The sequence below is a fragment of the Balearica regulorum genome, chromosome 1, assembly GCF_011004875.1.
Source record: "Balearica regulorum gibbericeps isolate bBalReg1 chromosome 1, bBalReg1.pri, whole genome shotgun sequence".
Taxonomy (NCBI): domain Eukaryota; kingdom Metazoa; phylum Chordata; class Aves; order Gruiformes; family Gruidae; genus Balearica; species Balearica regulorum.
The window spans coordinates 56,532,418-56,556,047 of NC_046184.1; the positions used below are offsets into that span (position 1 = coordinate 56,532,418).

A 23,630-nucleotide genomic window follows, 5' to 3' on the forward strand; every position below is an offset into this window, starting at 1 on the left:
GGGAAAGGTAATTTGGGCCAGGGTCCCCACGACCGTAAGCCCCCTACCCAAATTATACCACCGACTCAAAAGATAGAGGCGGAGAAAGGAACTGAGCATGCCTTCTAGTTTGCATACTAGGCAGAGAAATATGAACCAATTATTGGAACGGGGAGTGTACCACTTTGTAATCTTTGTAACATTTGTGTATAAATATGACAAGAGAACCAGCATTAGGTGTGCCTGATTAGAGGAACTATCCTCCTGACACCCAGCGCTGCAATAAAAGGAAATGCCTGCTTCTTAATGCTAAATTGGTGTTAAGGAGTTTTCTTTCATTCCCGAATTTCGGTGACAAAATCTCATTCATATCTTGCAGGGGCCAAAAGAAAGAATACAAGGCCTGAAAACTTCACAGCATATGATGTTTAAGAACTATACATGACTTTAAGGTCAAGTCAAAATTCTGACCCTATACATTAATGAAGTGCTCACAGAAAGATAACAAGTCAGAAGGAAAACCTCATTCAACAAACTTTGCAAACACCCAGTTTTTCACCTAATTTTTCTTCAATCTGCCACAATACTTTCCCTAGCTGTTCAGCCTATAAATAATCTATCACTATGCCTCCACTTCTTCAATCTCCTCAAATGCCCTTTCCAAACTGGAGAAGGATGAAGCTTTCTAGCTGCCTTTTAACAAAGTTGTTCCATGAACAACGGAACTGAAAGCTCATTTCCTATGAATCTCTATCACACATCACTGAACCTCTACTGTACCGCACTAATCCCACCTTCCTGCACAGACAGTTCTCCTTTCATGCCAAGGCTTTACCAGTCTACTGAGCCCTACATAGATCTCTTCCCATAACTTTTTTTTTTTTACCTCTTTCAGTACCTGGGCAAAAAATAGCATATGCTGCAGCTAATCTCAAAACAGACCTGATGATTAGCTATTAACAGACATAACCAGAACAGATAATCTTTTGTTTTGTCCTAAAGCCACCCTTTTAGTGGGTAAAATGATTTTGGTCTCTCCTCCAGGCAGTTACTGAAGTTTAACATACTGGTAATTACAACTATATTGTAGGTTCTTACTATTCTTCCTCACTTGACCAAAACCGGACAAGAGACTTGGGAAAAATACAGGCACGGAGAAGAATTGCATGAGACTTAACTATTCTAGGAACTGAAAGAATTGACCCCAAACATCTTCTCCCACTCAATCAAGTCCTCCTCTAAAAATGCTGAATGAGTTTTTATAGCCATATCCTTGGAAATTAAATGAGTACTTTCCAGTAAGATAACATGCAAGGGAACTTGTGCAAATTAGTATTCTTAGAATTTGGTTAACCTGCTCCTTACTATCATCTTGTAAGATTCTTTATTTTGGAGACTATAATCCTATCCTAACAGGTCTCCCTCTTCAGCTTCTAAAATCCTATAAACTGCCAAAATATCAATGAACTAAGAAAACTTTGTCAGTTTTATGCAATTCTATTTATGTCAGTGAAAAGATAATACTTTCCAAGTAAATAGATGTTCAGGAAAATGGTTTAGAGTATCACTCCACCCATATATACAGCAAGTGGTTGCTTTCTAATTGTTATTTACAGCATGTGAATTACCATGCCAGTTAGATGATTGATTCAACTGACTTTCCATCAACAATAGCTGTTACTATGCTTTTCCAAAGCAGTAATAACCTCATTGGTTAAATCCTTCCTTTCCCCAGTTTAAGCCTTGGAGCTTTAAGCATTTTAAAACAGACAGCAGCAAGCATTTTCATCTGACCAGGTTGGAATATTTAATGAAAAACTTACCTTTCATGTCTACAAACACTTTACCACAACAAGACCCCTTCTTTATATGGAGCTTTTAGATATGCTTCTACTGCAATTGAGTATACTCTACTCACTTTGGTTTAGTCTGCTCAAGCAAAGCAGATTTCTTACAAACACTTATGGAAGGTCTCACAAAAGACAAGGAAGATTTTTTGAACTGAAAGAGTCACTCTTACTCTGGTTCAATCTTCTTTTTTTTTTCCACCTAAAATGAAGCTATACTGTACTTAGATTTTATTATTTTTTTAATTTATGGTGTGATAGACCAATACCTCTCTGCAAATTGTTCTAACTTGCCTTTAGTTTTAGTATGGGGAGTTCAATCACTGGCCCAGAAACCTCTAAGCAAAGGAATTTCTGGCATCTTGGTTGGAGCTGGCACCAACCCATTTTCCTTTATTCTCATTAGAGGAACCATAATATGGTAAGTTAAATAAAATAAAATTTAAAAAACCCGAAAACAAAAAAAAAAAAAACACCCCACAAAACCAACAAAGCCCCGAAGTAAAAGCAGAATACAAAAGGAATGCATATTCAATGGATTACTGTAAGAGAAGATTTCCCTCATTTGACTCATTTTTCTAACAAAAGTTCTATTTATTGCTGCAAAAATCTGTAAACTGATCTTTCCAAGTGACTTGAACATCTTTCCTAAGCAATTTGCCTTCATGTACAGCCTTTCAGTTTGAAACGTCAGGAAAGAAACAGCTAGCTATTCATGCAGAAAAATCCTACAAGCTGTAGCTGTCACAAATATTCAAATGCATGCACTAACCTAAAACCAGTACAACCCCCAAATATGATCAACTTCAACGAAGACCAAAGAGCTCAGCGAATTCTATCTATCTAGGTAGGAGTAAAAGAAATCATACCAGCTCTCCAGATCACAGCATGCCAGAGGAGCAGTGTGGCTTAAGAGCTCTAAAATATCTCTGTAAACAAGTTTTTAATTCATACCATGTTGACCACAGAGCAAAGTATTTTTAGTCATACTAAGTAAGTCGTATCTTCTACACAGAATAAAGAGTTTGCTTTTTTTTCTTCCTTTCCCTTCTTTAATCAATAATTGTCAGTCCCTGAAGGATCTAGATGGGATCTGCAACTTAGAACCATGTTTTGGGACTTCAAGACCATTTACCTTTTTTATCCTTTAAACTCTGATTTCTCTAAGCCATAGTGGATAGTGTATTTTCTGGACACAGGAAACAACAAGAGAGCACAAACTGTAATATAACATACAACCATTAGACTTTTTTTTCCCCTTGCCTTCTTCATCTCCTTGAAAGGAAGATTCAACCATTCATCCAGGTGTACACACAAAAAATACCAAAGACTTAATGAATGTATTTATTCTTTGAAGAGAATGAAGCAGGGGAAAAAAGCACAGAGCAACTTAAATCGGATGCAAAAGGAAAAAAGTTTTAGGACTGTAATTCATACACATTTATGATGCCACTGATGTGCTAACAGTCCAAAAAGTGAATCCTTAGCAAATCAAAATGTGTGGCACCAACTTGGTGTAGATACCACAGAAATTTATCTAAATTAACATCTATTTTTACATTAAGAATATAGACAAAACATTAATTTAGACAGGCCTCAAAATTATTAACAGTCCTTAAATGATTTTGCTTGCTGTTCTTTAAGTCCGTTATCTCACTCCCATGGAAGATGTCATCCAACAGCTGCCATCTAAATAGCAGTGAAATGCTGAAAAGAGACCAATGTCCAACCATCCATATAAATGATACATCAGAGGGCAGTTACCTCAGGCAGCTCCTGAGGAAGTGGCAACTTGGGAGAGGGAATAGCCACTAGTCAACCAGACCTAAAAAAAAAAAAAAAACAAACGACTTCCTGGACAATGAACTTGAGATGTCAGTAGAGTGGCCAGTAGATAGTTTGCTTCCTAGAAAGGGACTAGAGGACAGGCGCTGGGGTGGGGGTGTGTGTGTCTGAAATGAAGAGGCTCTGGGATTTTAGGAATTTGATCAGTATACAAATGCTCTCCCCTTCAAAGTACAGTAAGCTCTTTAAGACAGCAGTAAATCAGAATACCCTCTGTTTCACTAGCAATCAGAATTACTACTAACTGCAATGATTAGAGAAACCAACTGTATCAAGGGTAATATGTGACACTTCTACTCTGAGTATTTTGCAATATTATATTTATAAATCAGTAAGCTGGATTGGAAAATATAGTTTTCTCTTGTTTTGGAAAGACAACAAATGTAAAGAAGTCTCTTGATCAGATGAGACTGAAAATTCAGAAGCAGGCTTTGTGCACTTCCTACATAGTACAAATACAGATCGGGGGAGGGGACGACCCAAACAAACTAGCCTGTTCCTACCACAAGACATCTAGAAGAAAGTACTATAAAATCCTGGGGAAAAGAAGTGCCAAACTATTCACACTTAGAACGTACACTGTCCACAAATCTTTGCCCCTCTCAATATTCAGCAGCAGTGCAGGTTAAACACATTGGGATAGCAAGTGGAAACTTAACCTCCAAAGTTGACTTTATTTCTGTGTGATCTCCCATAGCTATTTTTTCCTCAACAGTCATCTGGCTTCTGTTTTTCCACATATTGAGAAAACACTTGCAAAATAAGCGTACAGTAATGGTGTGGGTTAGCCGAGGTACATGGAAACCCTGTATCTGCTCATGACAAAATAAGACATACAGGGCTATATGCTTTGCTACCTAATTTATGGTAGGTGAGATGGGGAATAAAAAAAAAAACCATGAAAAAACTATTGAAAATATTTTCAAGACTAACTTGCAGAAGTGAACACCTAATTTTAAATTATTTTTACTTAGAATACTCAGACTAGAATTTTCTTATGGGTAATACCTTTTATTTTAAATACAAAAATTTCAAAAGATTTAAGTATAATGTTGAACTGACAAAACATGGAAGACAATTAATGCAACTTTTGGCATTTTAAAGTGCTTAAGTATAAATTCTACATATTTTTGCTAAACTGTTCAGAAGTACTGTATTATAAAGGGTGCAAGCCAACTTCTGCAACATTATTGACCTACCAGTCTTATGGCTAAAACACAGCTGCCTCTCCAGATACAGAATTCACTGCTGTCTCAACCATTTCTACCCACTCAATTGCACAACAAAGGGCAATTCTTTTCTCTATACCTCAGGCCTCCCTTATATACACAGGTAGAGTTGCCTTCAAATGCAAACTTGTCCTGCCACTCACTCCACTCCAGGGAGTAAAAATACTCCTACAATAAGAAGGTGCTGAAAATACTCCTGAAACCTTAGTTGGATCAGTTTTCATCCTAAGTTTTAGTCTAATGGTTTTGTGCCCTCAAATATCCTTTCAAATCTCCAAGGATGTAAAAGAAAAAAAAATTTCAAAGTTTAAACTCTCCTCCTCAGATGCCAATACCAGAGCTAGCCTGAATTATCGCTGGGACTGAAGTGTATTCTGACACACTAACAGAACTGCAACACCCTGTCATAAAAGTGTCTAGTATGGCCACTACAGACACAGCATGTGTCTCTGTGGTGGCTTGTTAGGATGTTGGACAGAGGACTTCAGTGTCTGGGGACGTTTCTCTAATGGGCTACTTATTCTACACACACATAGAACAATCAGCAATGAAAAATCATCTACACCTTTACTTTTGAATGTAATCGTTGATGTTTTCAAGGAAAGACATTAACTTGCTGTCGTGGTTTTACCCCAGCTGGCAGCTGAGCACCACGCAGCCGCCCATTCACTCCCCCCCCCCCCCCCATCGGGATGGGGAAGAGAATTAGAGAAGTTAAAGTGAGAAAACTCGTGGGTTGAGATAAAGACAGTTTAATAGGTAAAGCAAAAGCCGCGCGCACAAGCAAAGCAAAGCAAGGAATTAATTCACCACTTCCCATGGGCAGGCAGGTGTTCAGCCATCCCCAGGAAAGCAGGGCTCCGTCACGCGTAACGGTTACTTGGGAAGACAAACGCCATTGCTCCGAACGCTGCCGCCGCCCCCCCCCCCCCTCTTCCCCCAAGCTCCTTATAAACTGAGCATGACATCATATAGTATGGAATATCCCTTTGGTCAGTTTGGGTCACCTGTCCTGTCTGTGTCTCCTCCCAACTTCTTGTCCACCCCCAGCCATCCCGCTGGCAGGGCAGTGTGAGAAGCAGAAAAGGCCTTGGCCCCGTGTAAACACTGCTCAACAATAAGTCCATAGAACAAAAACATCTCTATATTATCAATGCCGTCTCCAGCACAAATCCAAAATGTATCCCCACACCAGCTACTATGAAGAAAAATCAATCCTCTCAGCTGAAACCAGGACACTTGCCATGTATTTCAATAGAATCTGGGGTGACACCCAAATTTAGGTACCCTAAATCTGACTTGATAATCTGAATTAGGATCTGGAGGCTACTTTGAAAATCCCATCACAAATCTTCAGGAAAAAAAACCAAAACACTTCTGCTTAAGTTGGTAATGTCAGTAAATTAAAAAGGTGCAATGACACCCAAGACAAATCTCAATACCTTCTGTAATATGGAATGTCCTTAAAACATCAAACAATACCCTAGTTATGCAAGCATTTAGCTAACCGTTTACTTTAAATTTGGTAAGAACAGTGTTTTATGCTACAGGGCTAGGGTCCTTCATGGGATTTTAACATTAAAGAAACCCTTCAAAAGAATACTGTAGTACTTCATAACTATGTCTGGCATTCTCACTAACAAAAGCAGACATCTACAGGATATACCACTGCAGCCTTTTTATAGTTTTCAGAAACACTATGAAAGAGTAAGGTTGATTGTTTCACACCACTGTGGCAGCAATATTTACATGTGCACCCAATATTGGCAGGCTGCTGAAAACAAAGGAAGATTGGCCTATTAACTGGCTCCTTAATTTGAAGTACAAGGAAAGGCTGATAGAGCTTGTTTCGCTTAGCTTTAAAATGACAAAACTAAGCAGAGGGGCTGGATAATTCTGCTACCTAAGCAAACGCAGAAGTAAGTTTTAATGAAGACTGAGACACACTTTCAGACATGCACACTGAAGATGAAAGGCAATGGACACGACTTGCAAAAGGAAAATTCTTACTGAGTATTAGGAAATTTTCGCCATTGTGAGGGTGATCAAACATTGCAACAGATTGCCCAGAAAGGCGCTAGAATAATCCTGAGAAGCCTAATACAACTTTGAAATTAGATCTAACCTTCAAATTTGGCCCTCCTTTGAGCATGGAATTGGACAAGATGACTTTCAGAGGTCCTTTCCAACTTAAATTATTTCATTAGTCTAGGATTCCTCTTTCCACCTTAGACCATTTTAGCTACTGCTTTCTTTTAGTTATAGTATCACACGAATCCAGGAAGACGCTGAATATTCCTGCTGAAGTGTCAAAGAATAATGTAAAAGAACACTACCAAATTTAAAACAACAATTTTGTGATTCTCATGGGCTGCAATCTCTTCCTGGGATTACTGCAATTTTGGGGGGGGGGGCGTCTTATTAGAACTCTTGCCTCAGAATCTGAACATTATACCATCAAGCCAGGGAAAAGGCTATCCAGTAGGTCTAACCATTGATACTGTGTAAATTATAAAATTTATCCTGGTTTGTTGTCTTTCTTATAATATGAATCACTTCCAGATATACAAATTGACAAGATAGTTAAAGACCTTTCTGTGCCATTACTAAAAAACAGCAGGTGGGAAATAACCAACTGAGTTCCTTCAGACAGCAGTAATAGCTTGGCTTACCTTGCGAGTAAACATGAGTATGAACTTGGCTCACTTTTTGTCTGAATAGCTACTGTCAAACAGACTTTCTCTGTCCGTCAGGAATGGTAAAACATTTACATTTTTGTTACAAAAAGGAGTAGTTTTTAATTACACAATCCCTTTCAGCAATAGATCAAGGTACCTACGTTTCTAGTGGTGACAGCAAGGGATAATTTATTAGCACAGGCAGAGTTGCTAATTAATACTGCTAGAACTAGGAGTACAACCTCAATTTAAGGACTTGAACGGAATTTTTTTCCTACCCTACAAAAAAGTACAAAGAGAAGCTGCTCTCTGCTCATCAACAGAAGTTTGACTGTTTTGGAAAGATGTTTCTGGACCAAAGATGCCTATTAATCTTTGTTCTAGCAGTGAAAAAGTAAAAGTCCTATTACAATTGCTAAGGCAGCAAGAAGCTACTGCCATGTAAAATGTAAGTATTTTGGGGGGAGATAATATTTACTCCCTAAGCACGGCAATTCAGGTCAACCTCTTCATAATGGATGAAAATACGAGAGAACGCCTCTAACAAAATGTTCACCTGCAATTAAACATAGTGATACTGATCTTTCTCCAAACTTGTCCTTTGGGAGGGAGGGAAAGCGGTTTCTTACCAAACCTATTAGCCACATAACCAAATAATGTGGTCAAGTGAAAAACACAGTTATATCACATACCAGAGAGCTGAGAGGAGGGAGGAATTTACAGAGTACTTAAAAACTGAGGAGTAACTATTTCAAGGAGTCCATTGGTCCTCTGCCAGAGCAGAAGCATGGGCTAAGACAGCCACTATCAGCTCCAGTAGTCCAGGTAGAATTGCTTCTTTTGAAGTGTGGTTTTTAGAGTAAGTAGCAGCCCTCATTGCTGCACAACCATGACAGTTTTGTGACACGGGCATAGTGCATAAACTGCAAATCTTCCACAGGACTTGGGACGCGTATGCCTTTTCCATATTTCACTTGTACTGAGGATTTTGAATTCGTAACTGCTCTTCTTCATAATTAGCTTCCATTGAAATAAATTACATTCATGTCGTAAATGATCATTTGAAGATGTCTAAAGACCTTATATACAGCCTAACTGGATAATTCGTCCCCACAAAGTTGAGAGATACCAGCAGACAGCAGTTCTCAGGTACCATCTACAGTTCAACCAAAATATCTTAAAATGCTGCAACGTTAGAACAGTAAGTCTGCCTGAAAGAACTGTTCAGTACAGCAAAAGAAAGGTTTGTGACACTGAAGCAGGGTTTGAGGTTTTTTTAATACTAGAAGATACTCTTGCAATGCCTAGTTTTTATCCCTGAGTCAAAACTGAGTTGAAGAACTCTGCTGAATTTCAGAAATAAAATGCCAGAAGTTATCCACAGATGCTGGCTCCTTGGAATCCATTATGAAGCTATACTTTAGCAAAGGAAATTTCAAATGAAACTGGGGGTAGGTAAGAACCACTGCTTCCACTGAAAGTCTCTCAGAAGTATCTTTTTACTTCTGTTCTTTCATTGCCCACTCAAACTTTGAGTCCCTTGGAATGCAGTTAAATATTAAGAAATTGTTGGGCTTGCCTAGGAGGTTAACACTTCCAGACTCCTCCAGCACTCTGGCACAAGTTAGCTCTCTCACAGGGCAGTTGCTGAAACCGTATCTTCTGAATACTTACTTCTTCAACAATCTCAGTACAGTTACCCAGATCAGGCTGCCTATGAAAGGCAATTAAATTAACATGGCCAACTTTTCAGGAAAGCAAATTAAAAGCACTGAAAAAAAATAATCCCTGACATCTGACTCTACATTCAAACTTATGATCTTCTTTTCACTAACAAGCTCCAATTTTATTTCAGACCAACTAGGAGGACAACAGTAAACACATGTATACAGAGTCATAGAATCACTGCAGATGGAAGGGATCTCTGAGACTGAGCAAAGGGGTGGAATTGACAAAGTATAGTTAACTACAGCAGGCTGCCCAGGGTTGTGTCCAGCTGGGTTTTGAATATCTTAAAGGATGAAGGTGGCACAGCCTTTCTGGGAAACCTATTTCAAAGGTCTGACCACACTTCACAGTAAAAAAAAATTAAAAATTTCCTTATGTTCAGTGGAGTTTCCTGAATTTCAGTTTATGCCCATTGCCTCTTCACTAGGCCCCACTGTGAAGAGCTTGGCTCAGTCTTCCTTAGTCCCCTCCTCAAGTATCTACACACATAGGTAAGATCCTCCCCCAAGTCTTCTCATGTCAAGGCTAAACAGTCCCAGCTCCGCTCTCAGCTTCTCCTCCTATGTCAGATGCTCCAGTCCCTCTCTGTGGCCCTTCACTAGGTCCACTCCAGGATGTCCAACTAATCGCTAATGCAAGTAATGCTAATGCAAGTAATAATACGAAGAGGCAATTTCAGATTTTTTTTCTTTTGCGATCTACAGCAAAAGAGTTGAAATCAATGCAGCTTTTTGGAGTCATTTAAGAATACAAATTACTGATCCATTGTGTGATTATCATTTGTTTATCTCAGATGCCAGATTAATGTCACTCACAACAAGAGGTAAGGTCTACAAAGGCAGACAATTTTGTTAGGCAGTTGAAAATTTGACATTATGGATAGAAAAATATTCAAGTGATTGATTTAAATTTAAGAGCAACAGCTACAATAGTATTTTGTTGGCATTATGCTACAGTTGCACAAAACAAGTATCTTCATCTCTTAGTTGCATTACTAAAATTGCACCTTTAGACTTTCATCAAAATATTATTACAACATTATTAGGAATCATAGAATGATACTCCTTAGGACAGGATCTGTATGATAAGATCCCAGAGGCCACCTGAACACAAATTTATTAGTTAAAAAAAATAAAAATCCTGCCTATCACTAATCATATTCTCCTTCTAATAAACACAGTTTTGGAGAAGAGAGAGATAATGTTGTAAGGCACTTGAAAAGCTCTAATTAGAGATCAGGTCAACTGTAAAGGAATTCTAGCTTCCACTTGCACCTAAAACAAGACAGCAAACACAAGGATAAATCCAATACAACCTCCATCATATTCACTACAATAATGTGTTTCATTATACTAGATATCTAAAGAAACAATTCAGAAGAGCAGAAATTTAACTCCTACTTTTTATTTCTGTACTGATTTTTCTTCTGGAACTTTCTGAAAGTTTCTACTTCAACAAGCTTTGTTATCTCTTGGTACCACAGTTAAGTTGGGCAGTTTGAATAGAAAGAAATAGCAGCAATTACTTTGAGAAGTTTGGCTTGCTTCCATGATGAAAAGAATGTGCATGTTCAGCACTAGAACTTCCCTGAACTCATCTTGGCTACCTCAGAAATGGTTTCTGACTGTCACAGAGGCAGGGGACTTACAACTGCTAGCTTATCTAGAAGGCAAGGAAGATCTTCACCCCAAGTCAAATCCCAGCCTTTCTGCAACAAGCATACTGCTGATCAGTGAGAACTTCCTCCTTCATTGGAAATCTTCAATTAGGCATGGGGAGGGGGATGAGACCACCTTCTTGCTTGCTCCAAAAGGCAGGTCAGGAAAAAAGTTTTAATTGTGATATCAAAATTGAATTAGCATTGCATTAACCAAAGAAAAAAAAAAAAACAGAAGACAACCATCACTGCAATGCTGCTAGGACAAAGCTCTGTTCTTCCCATCTGAACAAAAACCCAGGAAAAACCCCAACCATTACTGGATTTCAGTTTGAAATCATATGAAAAAGCCATTTTAATGTGCCTTTTGCTAATGGAAATACGTCACTTTCTTCTCCGATCAAGCTTCTTTCCCTAAAGCACCGCGTACCAGCATCTTAGATGGTTCATCCTCCAAAGAGCATTTTATTTACAATTTCTGTTCTTTCATTAAAACACTTTCTAAGGAAATAAGGCTCGTATTTCAAAGAGGACCAATCTACCATATGCACATCGAAAGGAGGGCCCTGGTTCTATCATATTTCACATTATTTCAGTGAAGAAGAGCTGTATAAAAACTTCATGTATAAACTCACTATGTCAATGCCAAGCTTCCAGAATGATTATCCCTTCTACAACAACTTCTGAGTTACCTTCTGAAATTGCAATGCATATTTCTATGCTTTTAATTTTAAGGCAAGTCAACATCCTGCTTTTTCTTTTTTTTTCAGCCACCATCCACTATTATATATAGATATTTAAGGAACCAAAAGGGCGAGCACCAAATGAACAACCAATGCTCCCAGCACATTTAAACAAGAGTGCTTCACACCATTTACTATGGTAAGGCCCTTTTTAAATAAACGTGTGACTCACTGTTTGTTTTCTTCACCAGGAGGTGGAGTCTTGCCATGCCCCTCCATTACAAAATCCTCATGTTCCATCTGCAAAGGCAAGCATTGCAGGTCAGAAATCGGTGGAGCAAAATGCACATCACCTAAAGTGGCCCTATTCCATACGCAACAACTTAAGACAGCCACTTTATCACAGTGGCTGGTTCAGAACAAATCATGTAGTTTCTTAGCAACATATGTACATCTCCAACCCCATTGCTATGGTATCATTTTATAGCACAATTGTCAGAAAATCTTACAATGGAAAAAGAATGATTTAATGGCTACAGCAGAAGACTATCAGTCAGGGTATCTAGGTTCTAAGTTTTGCTCTGTTACGGACTTCCTTTGTCATTCTGAATAAGTATAGCTTCTACCGCTTCTTCCTTTCATATAAAGCAGGAATTAAAAAAAGTTACGTCTATCAACATCTCCAGAGAAAAAACAGAATTTTCAAAGAAACTTATTAACTCCAGACAGAAACTGCTATGAAAGCAGAGTACTATTTGTGAAAAATAACTTTTATATGAAAAAGAGACTTTCACTGCACACACATAGCTTAGTTAGCAGGGTAAAAAAAGAGGCCTAAGGGAACCTCAAATAGATGCTGTTCCAATGACAACATAAGGTAGGCATTTCCTTTGGCTCACATGTTAAAAGATTCCAAGGGCACTAAGGAAGTTTTCTGTTTAATTGTTTGCTTTTAAAATACAGTTTTAGCATACATTTTCAGTAATTTCTTTGGCCAGAAAGAATTACATTATATTTGATCATTAATTAATTACACACTCTTCATTTAATTACTTCAATCAGCCAGAATTTCTTGCACAGGTAGCAAAATATTCTTCTCTTTATACAAAAATTCACCACACACACTTAGTCTTTTATGTAAACATCCAGATACACAGTTAGCAATGCCCCACTTCATGTGAAACCAGCAAACAGGCCACACTGCAACATTCAATAAGCCATACAATAAAGCAACTAAATCATAATCACATACAAATCCACGATCCACTACATTAAACTGGAAAGAGGAGAGAAGCACTATTCAGTCAGTAAAGATAACATGGTTTAGTCAGTCTTTGAAAGAGAAAAAAAAAACCAAACCCAAAAAACCAACAAACAGAACACCCCAAACCAGACCAACCCAAAAATCTAGCGGCCACTTTCCCTTGTGCCCCTACCCTCCCCCCAAAAGAATGAAGTTTACTTATTTGTACCTTGATCCTGTTTACAGCTCAAAAATACTGACAAAAAACATTATCTGCATATTGACATCTAACAAGGATATCAGAAATTACGTTAATTGCCTGCACACACACAGCCCTAAGCAAAACCACAAATGAATCAAGAAACTGATGAACTATAAGGAAGTAATGACATCCAGAATACAGACAGTCAATCAAATGTGTGTAAGGTAATTTCACATTTGTAAACATGTACCCATGTGACCCATAGTCAAAACAGTATTTTCATTTGAAAGCAAGAAAGTTTTGCATTACAGTTTTGAAAATAGCTTGGACTTTTATCCATGTATTCCCACCGTATCAGACACACTGAAATCTATTTGTACCTCAGTCCATATCTGATTCTCAAGAACTCTAACATTTGGAGTCAAAACTGTCTAGCTGAAGAGAAAGGTATTGATTCCACTAATTCTGTTGTTGCAGATGTTAACACACAAGTGTGACAGCTGGTAAACAGCTACAGATTTGTGGCCACATAGCAAACCAGCATGGTTCTGTCCGTGAGGGTAAATGTTTAAGAGTTACTCTTAACACCACTTGAAATCGGGAGGTATTTTAGCCTGTTGCTGGTATGAAACAAGTACAATTCATATGAATGGTAAGCAAGGGAACAGTTTGTGGCCACTACTGGGAAGAAAGATGAAATACAGCATTTGGGAGTAAAGAAGCACTACATACAGCATATATAGTGCTAAACTAACAAAATTCCCGTATAAAATAGAAATTCAATTTAATGAACCTGTAGAAAAGGAGAGCTCATAAAAACTGAAGTATAAAATGGGAATGAATTTAAAACCAACAAAAACTTAGAAAGGACCAGGAAATGATTTTATCAGATCATAAACAAGAAATTGGAATGAGAACTAGAGCATCTAGTAGACCACCAGGACAAGGCAATTGCTGAAGTATTGACCATAAAACTGTTGCTTTAATATGAATTTTATATGAAGAATGCTAGTGACATAGCTGTTCCAGACACATTATCATCTAGCATGCATATCTATCAAAATTACCATTTCAAAGAGAAGTGGGCAAATAATTAAAAACAACAAATCACCTGAGCCAGAGACAAGAAGATTGTAGGTCCAGGCATGATCTGTTTTAAAGCAACTAGAAGATCCCATCTACTTTGAGGAACATTAATCAGCTTGCTCTACTTCAGACAGTAGGCAAAAGTATCTGAAATGACTAAAACCTGTTTCATAAAAAAAATGAAGAAGATATGATACGATTATGTCAGCAAAGAAAAAAAAAAAAGAGCTGGGCTTCTTGTAAATTAGAGAAAGGCAATGACAAAGTTTCTCATGGTAAGTTCACCAAGAAAATTAGTCACAGACTAAGAAAGTACTTATGAGCACAGAAACTGTTCAATACACTACATAAAGATTAATTGGTAGGTTTTCACTGATAAAAAAAGCTAACAATAAAATGCATCAAGACACTAAAAGAGGACATGGGAACTTCAAGAAATTGAGTATTAGTGAACCAGAAAAAAATATCTCTTTTTATAATGGATGAACAACTAGACTGGTAGGAAGCAGTTGGCTAGTCAGGCTCAGAGGATAACGGTTGCTGCATTGATACCAGCCTCCAGGTAACATAACAAGTGGGGTGCTGCAGGGGTCTACCCTAGGACAAGTCCATTAAACAACTTTACCAATAACTTGAAGGGTGGTAGGGTGCGCTCTGGTCAGATTTTTAAGATGATACTTAGCTAGGGTGAAGAGGTTCAGTCAACACATCCAAAGACAGATTCAGATGGACCTAGACAGGCTGGAGGAATGGACCCTACAGGAACTGCATGAATTCAGACAGGACAAACACAAAACCCTGCACCTGAGAGGCCTTGGCAATGATACAGGCTGGAGACTGGCTAGGGAGCAGTTCTGTGGAAAAGGTCTTGGCAGATAGCAAGCTGATCATGAGCCAGCAGTGTGCCCTGGCAGGAAAGGTCAACAGTATCCCAGGCTTTATTAAGAGCAGCCTTGCCAGCAGATGAGGGAACAGATTATCACCTCTACTCAGTGCTTATTATTCCAGATATGGTCTAATGCACCTCATTTGGGGTCCCCTAATACAAGAAACACATCCATGAAGTGGATGCAGTAGGCCACCAAGATGTTCAGAGAGTCAACGCACTTGCCCTGTGAGGAGAGGCTGAGGGAGCTGGGCTTGTTCAGCCTGGAGAAGAGACAGCTTTAGGGAGACCTAACAGCCTGTCTGTTATCTACAAAGAGGTCAGCAAGGAGTCAAGCCCCACACAGTGATGCACTGTGACAGGACAAGAAACAATGAAAACAGACAAGAAACAAGAGAAGTCCAGACTGGATATAAGATGACTCATTTTCACCAGGAGAACAGTCAAGCACTGGAACTGATAAGCTCAGACAAGTTTTGTAGTCTCCTTGCTGGCCAGACTGGATAAAATCCCTCATAACCTGGTCTGATCTCATAGCTGACCCTGTTTTCAGCAGGTCAGACTAGTGACCTTGTGACCTGAATTTCCCAGCAATCCTATGAACACAAAAATAGATTCAGTTTAATGTTGAGAGGAAATGTATAGGAGAAGAAAAAATCCAACCAAATTCTGAACCCAGCAAGAACCTGCACTTCAGTGTGGAAAGGTCTCAGAAAAATATCTTAGAAAGTTACATCAAAAAGAGAAGAAAAAAAAGGCAAAAGAGAAGAAAAAAAAGGCAAAAGAGAAGAAAAATTCCCCACCACTGAAAAAAATCCCATTTAAAAAAACCCACAACCAAACAAAAAAACCCACCACGCACACCAAACCCACCACCAAAAAACCTAAACTATGCCAAAGAGTAATACAGGAAAAATACTGAAATGACTGTAGCAGAACCATAGTACGTCCTGTTTTGGAACAGCGTCCATGAGTACAGCCAGCGAAGGCTCAAAACCCCTCCACAACACTCCAGAAATGTGAGCGCTCAGAATAAAGAAAGGTCTGAGGTAGAGGGAACATTTTTTACACAAATAAAATCCAACATGTGGGTTGCAGATCTCCCTCACTGCAGGAGACACGACTGAGGTATGACACACAAAAAAAGCACAGTTTGACAGTGTTGTAACAAATATCACCCCTTGCTACCACAATATAAATAAAACCTACCCCACTGACAAAAAAAACCCAATAACATAAAAGGATATACAATCACGTGGAAAATATACTATTAAACAGACAAAAAATTAGTTGTTGTACAAATTGCAATATCGAATTTTGCAAGTCCTTGTGGATTTTATGTTTTATATAGACATGTATATGAAGATTTATTTGTGTCTTAGAAGATTAAAAACCAATAGCAATACAAGCTTTTCCATTTCTGGCAATGAGATCATTTTTACAAAGTGAAAGGGGAAGTTATATATAAAGATCATTCCATGGGCCTGATCCACTATAGCAATTTTTGCATTCCTCTTTTTGCAGAACCTTGCCTCAAATTTTCTTTTGCTTGCCTGCATATGTTAAATAATTTCATGATCAGTGATCTATATTTTTCACTTTTAAATTTGCAGGGTTTAAATTTTTTGCTAGAAAATGCTACATGGTTTATTTAGGCTTCTGAAAATTCCAGAAGCAGCTTATAAATTAATATGCATTTCCAGCTTTCCCTGACATTTAAAAGTAAGAATCGCTTTACTGGATAGTTCATCTTAATTCAAAGAGATATCTGACAAACAGCCTTCTGAAAACAATTAAATGAGCAAACTGCCCCAGTAAAATTCCACAGACATTGTTTACATTTTCCTAAAAATCGTTCTTAGGCCCAGCTAATCTATTCATAAGACCTATTTTTGAGATCAAAAAAAAGTACTTAAAAATGGAAATATTTAGGTCTTATTTTCCCAATGACAATAGTAGTGTCCCATTGCAGAAAGGATGAGAACATATTTTAAGCTTTTGATTAAGTGACTACCTGAGGACAAACTGGAGAGAGGAACAGCACATAAGAGCCACAGTTAGCTGAAAATATTCTTCTTTTTCTTCTCTACCCACAGTTCTTATAGAATTCCTATGCACATTTTTTCCCCACAAGTGTCTCAGTTTCTCTTCACATCTATCATCACCATCACATCCAGCACTCTTCTAGTCTTGTTTTTAAGGAAGCTGGAGCCCAAAGCCCTCACCAAGTTTCAGCCATACACAGCATACAGCAACCACAACAGATCTGGCTAACTGCAAGCATTCTGAAAAGACATATTCTAAATCTCTGTTCTCTCTTGACTTACACCATACGTAGGAAATGCAATTGTCCTGAATACATAGAAAAAGAGGGGAAGGTGAGACAAAACCCTTGACACCTACTGTATTCCTCCCAAAGAAGGAAGAAAAGGTGGAATGGCAGAGATCTGAGACACTTTAGTTTCACTTAAAAGGACTGCAAAGGGAGATATTGATTCCAAGAGCAGGAATTGAAGGAAGCACACGCCACACCTGCTTCTCCTGGCACCGGGTGGAGAAGGCTTCAACGGAAAGCAAGAATGAGAAAGACACTCTTAAACAGCGGGGGCAGGGAAGTCAATAGAAAACTTGCATTTTTAAAACAAGGAACCGCAAGTTGTTGAACTCCCTATTTTCTTATTTCAAATGTTTTTTTCCCCTTAAAAAGCCAGGCAGGCACCTGTGAATATCCAAATTTTGACAAAAGTGTACACATTGAGTGTTCTAAATAAACGGCAAATCATTTTCTGTAAGTTAAAAAAGCTATTCACAATTAGACATTCAATACTTAATTTTTAGAAAATGAAATATACCACAAGGAGCTTAGACATAATAAACTATTACTTTTTTTTTTCCCCCAGAAGTGCAACACCTATTACTACAGTTTCATACTACTCTTTCTAAAACTGAGACCCTAATGGATTTGATTAATGAGTAAACCTAATCTGGAGTTCCTAGATAAAGTCAGCCACACTTTGAAGGGTCAGAAAGTTTCAAGGGCAAAAGCCTCATTTTTCCTGAATCCTGATGTCGGAAAGCACATTTTCCTAACAAGATTCAACACCTCCTTTAGATATATTAGCCCACCAAAACTGAACTGAGCATGAGAGAAACCAATCATTTTCTCAAGGAAAAAGACAGGTGCTTGTAAGAAATCCTATACTTATTACAAAAAGCTATTAATTTTAAGCAGTATTTTGTCTTCACCAGTCATAGAAACATATTAACGCAGCTTCATCAGAGAGCTACTACCACTACCTTTTTCCACTAATTCCATAGTTCCTTTTCATAGCTATGGGTTTGGTTTCTTTTTTTTTTTTTCTGTTTTATAGAAAAGACTGCAACTAGCCACCTGAGTGAACAGCAGATGAAGACTCTTTTAAGACTCTTCGTTCACTAGCATCTCAAGCACACATGAACTGAAAACCTTAGCTGCCATACAGCTAGACTCCAGTGACGACCAGCCAAGGTCAAAAGCTGCTCTCTGCAGGTTGTGGCAATTCATTTCCAGTGCTTTATGTTACCTGCTAATTTTAACAGTCTACTGCAGGCCCAGCTTACTACTGATAAAGCAGTAGCTGTGACAAAACACCACTTTAACACGAGTGCACCTTCCCAATCATCATCAGCAACAGCACTTATGTAAACAGGCTATCAACATTTCTTTTGTCTCTCTAATACTTGTTTTAAGAAGAATTGCACAACCTAATCGTTAAAAATCCAAGCAATTAGTCACTAGTCACTACTGCTAACAGCGGTGGAAGCCCTATAAACGCCAAGCAGTTAGAACTTGTCAGAAATCTCAAAGACAATTTGAAGTCTAACAGAAATGTAATCACTACTACAAATTAAAGGAAAGCTGAGTCACCTCTCTGCCTGGCTTTATTATGAGCACTTTGGACAAACTGCATCGGGGAAAGTTTTATTCATTAGCAACAGATTAATTAAATTTTTAATTTAACTTCTTTTAATAAAAATCAATGCAATTTAGCTGAAACACTTTAATAATTCTTAGAAATAAATTAGTGTTAAGCTAGCATCTCAAAATATGCATAGAATAGCACAAATTGGTTAGCAAAATTAGTCCCAAAATACACTTTTTAGATTAAACCTTAATTTCAGTACAAAACCCCCAAAACTTAGAAATAGTGATTTAAACTTAAAAGAAAGAAAATATTAAAAAGACCCGGCTCCTAAAAATGAGAAAGAGCAAAGTATTTTTTCCAAACCACACAGAGCAAAGTCTTAGAGGCAAGATAGGCATGAAAAGTTATCTGAATTTTTGGTTTCTTTCAGGATTTTGTACAGCATTGTGATGTTACTAAATTTTCATTTGAACCTATTTCTACCCTTTTTTTCCCCCTCTCAATTTTGCCAAAGCGCAATCTTGATACACAAAAAATACCAGCACGAGGTATGAACCATGTCCTACCCTACTCACTATTTTCTTTAAGTTTCTCATCAGCATCTAGGTTCAGCATTTCAATGTTATTACCATCACAGTCCTAACTGGTTTTCCTGTTAGTAAAAAGAGAAGTGAAAAACTTACTAATGTAATCCTACTGCTAAGTCACATATCGCATTCAGTACTCCGTGCTAATCATTTTGAATGCTAACACACTTAAACCACATATAATTACTTTTTAAAATCACTAATCTAATACCTATGTTTGGTATATGAAGCCTAATGGTACTTTAATTCCTGACTCAATGACATGTTACAACACTAACTATAAATGCCAACACGTTAACACATACCATCATTAAAATGTGCATCATCCTTATAGAACAACAGGACAGATTATCAACGGCAGCTCAATTAATCATTAAGAATAGAGAAGTTACGTAACTCAGAAAATGCAATTTATGTTTCACCTAAATAAGCACAAAACCTGCAGCAGTGGTTAAAAGACTAGAAGTTTTGCTTCCAGCAGTTGCAGAAATAACCTATGGCCCATTTTCTATGTAATTTTAAAAATGTTTATGTTAACTAATATTCTGTGAAATACCAAGCAGCTTTCCCTGCTAAGCTTAAAATAAAAACAGTTTTATGAATATCATGAAAACAACAGTCACACTTTGGAAATGCTAAAAAAGGTCAGGACCCCAGCCAACATTTCATACTGTACAGATAAGAATGTTTACTTAATTAAAAAAAAATTGTTTAAATGCATTACTTAGCTGCAAAGTATTTCAAGTGCAACAGCTTTTATTTATTTATTTTCATCTGAATCTTGGTCTGAAGGCAATTTGAACTACCTAGTTGTTTGCAGCAAGATACTGTTTTGCTGGTAACACCTTCAACCACCAAAGATGTTTAAGTCGCTCAAGTTATGGTATGACAGAATATCTAGAAATGCCATTTGAAAACTTCAACTCTGAAGCTGCCAAGGCAGCTTTGAAAAATAGTTCAGCAACCTCAGACACAAAATGCGTAACATATCCTGAATATAAGCAAAAGTGCGCTCCTTTTCCTACACCACAGTTGATGATGCACTCCATCCATTTCTTTCCTACTGTGTTCTGTACATACATAGTATGGATCTCAGAAAAATCTGAATTTACTAAGACATGAATAATTCCCATCTTTTATTTAACTAACTTTCTGTATTACTCTTCAGCTAAAGATCATTAGCATTTCACAAGCCATGAATTCCTGCTAACTTCTGCAACTCTGAAAAAATCTTTTATACTTCCATAACAAATCTTTTACTCTTTCCATTTAGGGGAAAAATCTGACCTGAAAGCCCTTGAACAGTTCACCTGCCACCACTGTTTTGAACAGCCACTCATATGCAGCCCAATGACTCTATTTAGCTAATTCATTTTACAGTTAATTTACTATTTATGGTGCAGACACACATGAACAAGTTATAGCAGTTTAAACTGACATCTGTAAGTGGCAGATATTTTGATACACACATTGTTAACCACCCTGACAGAGAAGAGAGGAAACACGTTAACTGCTCTCTTCCACTTAGGTTTGGAAAGCTAGATGATGCATTGCCAGAAAAGGACAACAGGCACAAACAATGAAAAGAATTTTTAATGGCTCAAGAAAACAGGTGACAATCAGAATTACTGAATACTAAATTACACTTTTGCACCACACATTCAATCACGTTCACTACCACAAATACTGTTTTCTGCTGTTTGTCAGGAGTGACTGAAAGTGACATAATCCAGGCACACACAGAGGTGCTGAAATTATTCTGCTTTAAGGGATCTGACCAGACAGGCAAGGAAGAGAAAGAAGAACTAACTTTTTCTGCGTTCACAGAAGAGAAATCTATCGTGTGGATTCTAAACACAGAAACTGCCAGTGGCCCAGAAAGTTCCTGAGCAACAAGCAGCTGGAGGCTGAGAGCAATTCTGTTACAGGTAGGTATTAACCCTGCTTTAAGCCTGTCTTAGGCATCTACTTTTGACTGCTGTCAAAAAGAAGGAACACAGGCTATTCACACTCACAGTGTACAGCTACTTACCAGTTTCTGCAGTTCTCAGAATGTAAATCCAAACTTATTTTAATCACAAGAGAGCCACTGACGATGCTGTTTGCTTGTATATTTTCTCCAAATCTCTCAGGATTATTAAAGTTGTTAGATATCTGGCAGACCACCAAACCATTAAAACGCCCACTTATATCGGAGACAGAACCTGGGCTTTTCTTGCTCACATAAGTTACAACTTGTCCTCAAACACAAAACTCAACCACCACAGGAATAAGTTATTTCTCTAGGAATCACACGTGGAAACTATCTGTTGAAACCTACCAATATGGTTTCAGAGTACTTCTGTAACATTTCTTAGCAACCTAATTCCACGCAGGCTTACTATATCTGTAGACAACTCTTACATTCTCCTTTCTTCGTAATACACTGCCTTGTCTACTATCCAAATGTCTCAGTGAACAAACTTTAAACAAGTGACAGGAAATGTTGACATGCTTTTAATGTTGCTTTTACCCTCAGGGGATGTTGCACAATGCCTTTTTGCAGAGTTCAAACGTCCTTAGTTGTCCACACACTCTCTCTACTGTAATGATGAAGACCAACACTACTATTATTAGTGTCAAGAATAAAAAAAACACAAAGGTCTTCTCCACAAACCCCATATCTACTTCTTCCACACTCAATGAGAGAAGAAAAAATTTTGAGGAACTGAAACAAATTCATACCCATCTAGTTCACAAACTGAAAACAAAGTTATCCTTGTAGGGTCATGCAAATGTACGAAGTCTTGCAAATATATAAAATCAACGAGACCAGTAAGTTTTACCTTTCAATGACTCAGCCAAACTGATCAGACTACAAATGATTTGATAGGGTAAAGTAAGCTTTTACTGTCTGTGGTTCACATCTCTCCCCAAATACCTATTCCCTCAGCCTGCCCTAAGTCAGTAAGATTGAAAACATTTATCAATACTTTCACATCTACAACATTTTGTTTTAAGCGGCTGATTATATAACTCACACATTGGCATGGACTACAACCACTGCCAACAATACTTTAAAGCCAACACTGAATGGAAAGAGATCAAAAGGCAATATTCTGAAAAGGTAGAAACCCTCAAATTGCGTGCTAATAGTACACCTGCATGATGAGATGCTTTGTAAGCAAAGCCACCAAGCAATGTCCCTGACTGTCTCCATCTTCAAAATCATAGTGGGACTGTACCATATTAGCTCTCAAATGCAGAACTGCTTTTTAATTTTTAAGCAAATATTATTTGCTTTTTCATCAGTTTTGTGAAGTATTGTAAGCTGCTGTAATCAACTGAAGGAGATGCTATTGGTTGAGGAAAAAAAAAAATTATGAAAAAAGAAAGAACCTTTAAAAGAATGGAAAAGGTGAGTCTAAACTGAGTTTTATTTAAGACTGAAGCATTTTTTCCTTTAGAAATCAGAGATACACACCTGTTCACTGCAATGACATTCCATGCTATTACATTTCCTCCACATGAACTGCACATATGAAAAGGCTGGATCAAAGGCCTGTATGATGACAGTTCTTACAGATCTCAAAGTCAATTTGGCAGATGATGGTATTTTCCAAGGGAAAGAACATACAACATTGTATTGGCCTTCTCCTTCAAAAGCACTTCAGGGTATTCTGAGATTAGGAAAGTGAGAGTCATCTTTCAGTTTAGTACCTGTATTTTAGCAGTTTTCACTATGGGTAAATAGGTTTCACATGAGTAACCCATCTTGCCTCTGCAGAAAACAGTACGCCCAACTGGCAAAATCTTGCACTTGATCCTGAATTTCCTTTAAAATGTCCAAATAACTAAGCTATGAACAACATTCCTCTACAATAGTTCAAGTAGTATTGTCTGTTTAATTCCACGTTCTTTTTTGTGAAGTCCTCAACAATTTTACCTTGTTTATAACTGCGGTTTTATAAAGCCAGTAGATAGACCCTGATAACATACTGTACTGGTTTTGGCTGGGATAGAGTTACATTTCTACACAGTAGCTAGTATGAGGCTGTGTTTTGGATCTGTACTGGAAAAAGCGTTGATAACACAG

General features: G+C 37.8%; 1 protein-coding gene across 23 annotated transcripts in view; it reads right to left on the bottom strand.

Moving 5' to 3' along the window:
- Positions 1-23,630, bottom strand: part of TNRC6B (trinucleotide repeat containing adaptor 6B) — a 133,719-nt gene that overhangs the window by 80,850 nt on the left and 29,239 nt on the right. For 10 of the 23 annotated variants that reach the window (XM_075752109.1, XM_075752048.1, XM_075751947.1 and 7 more), the window contains one exon: positions 11,879-11,946. The exons of the other annotated variants lie outside the window; for them this stretch is intronic. In XM_075752109.1, the coding sequence (XP_075608224.1) occupies positions 11,879-11,946 (68 nt within the window). The remainder of the gene's footprint in view (positions 1-11,878; positions 11,947-23,630) is intronic. 23 annotated transcript variants of the gene reach the window in all.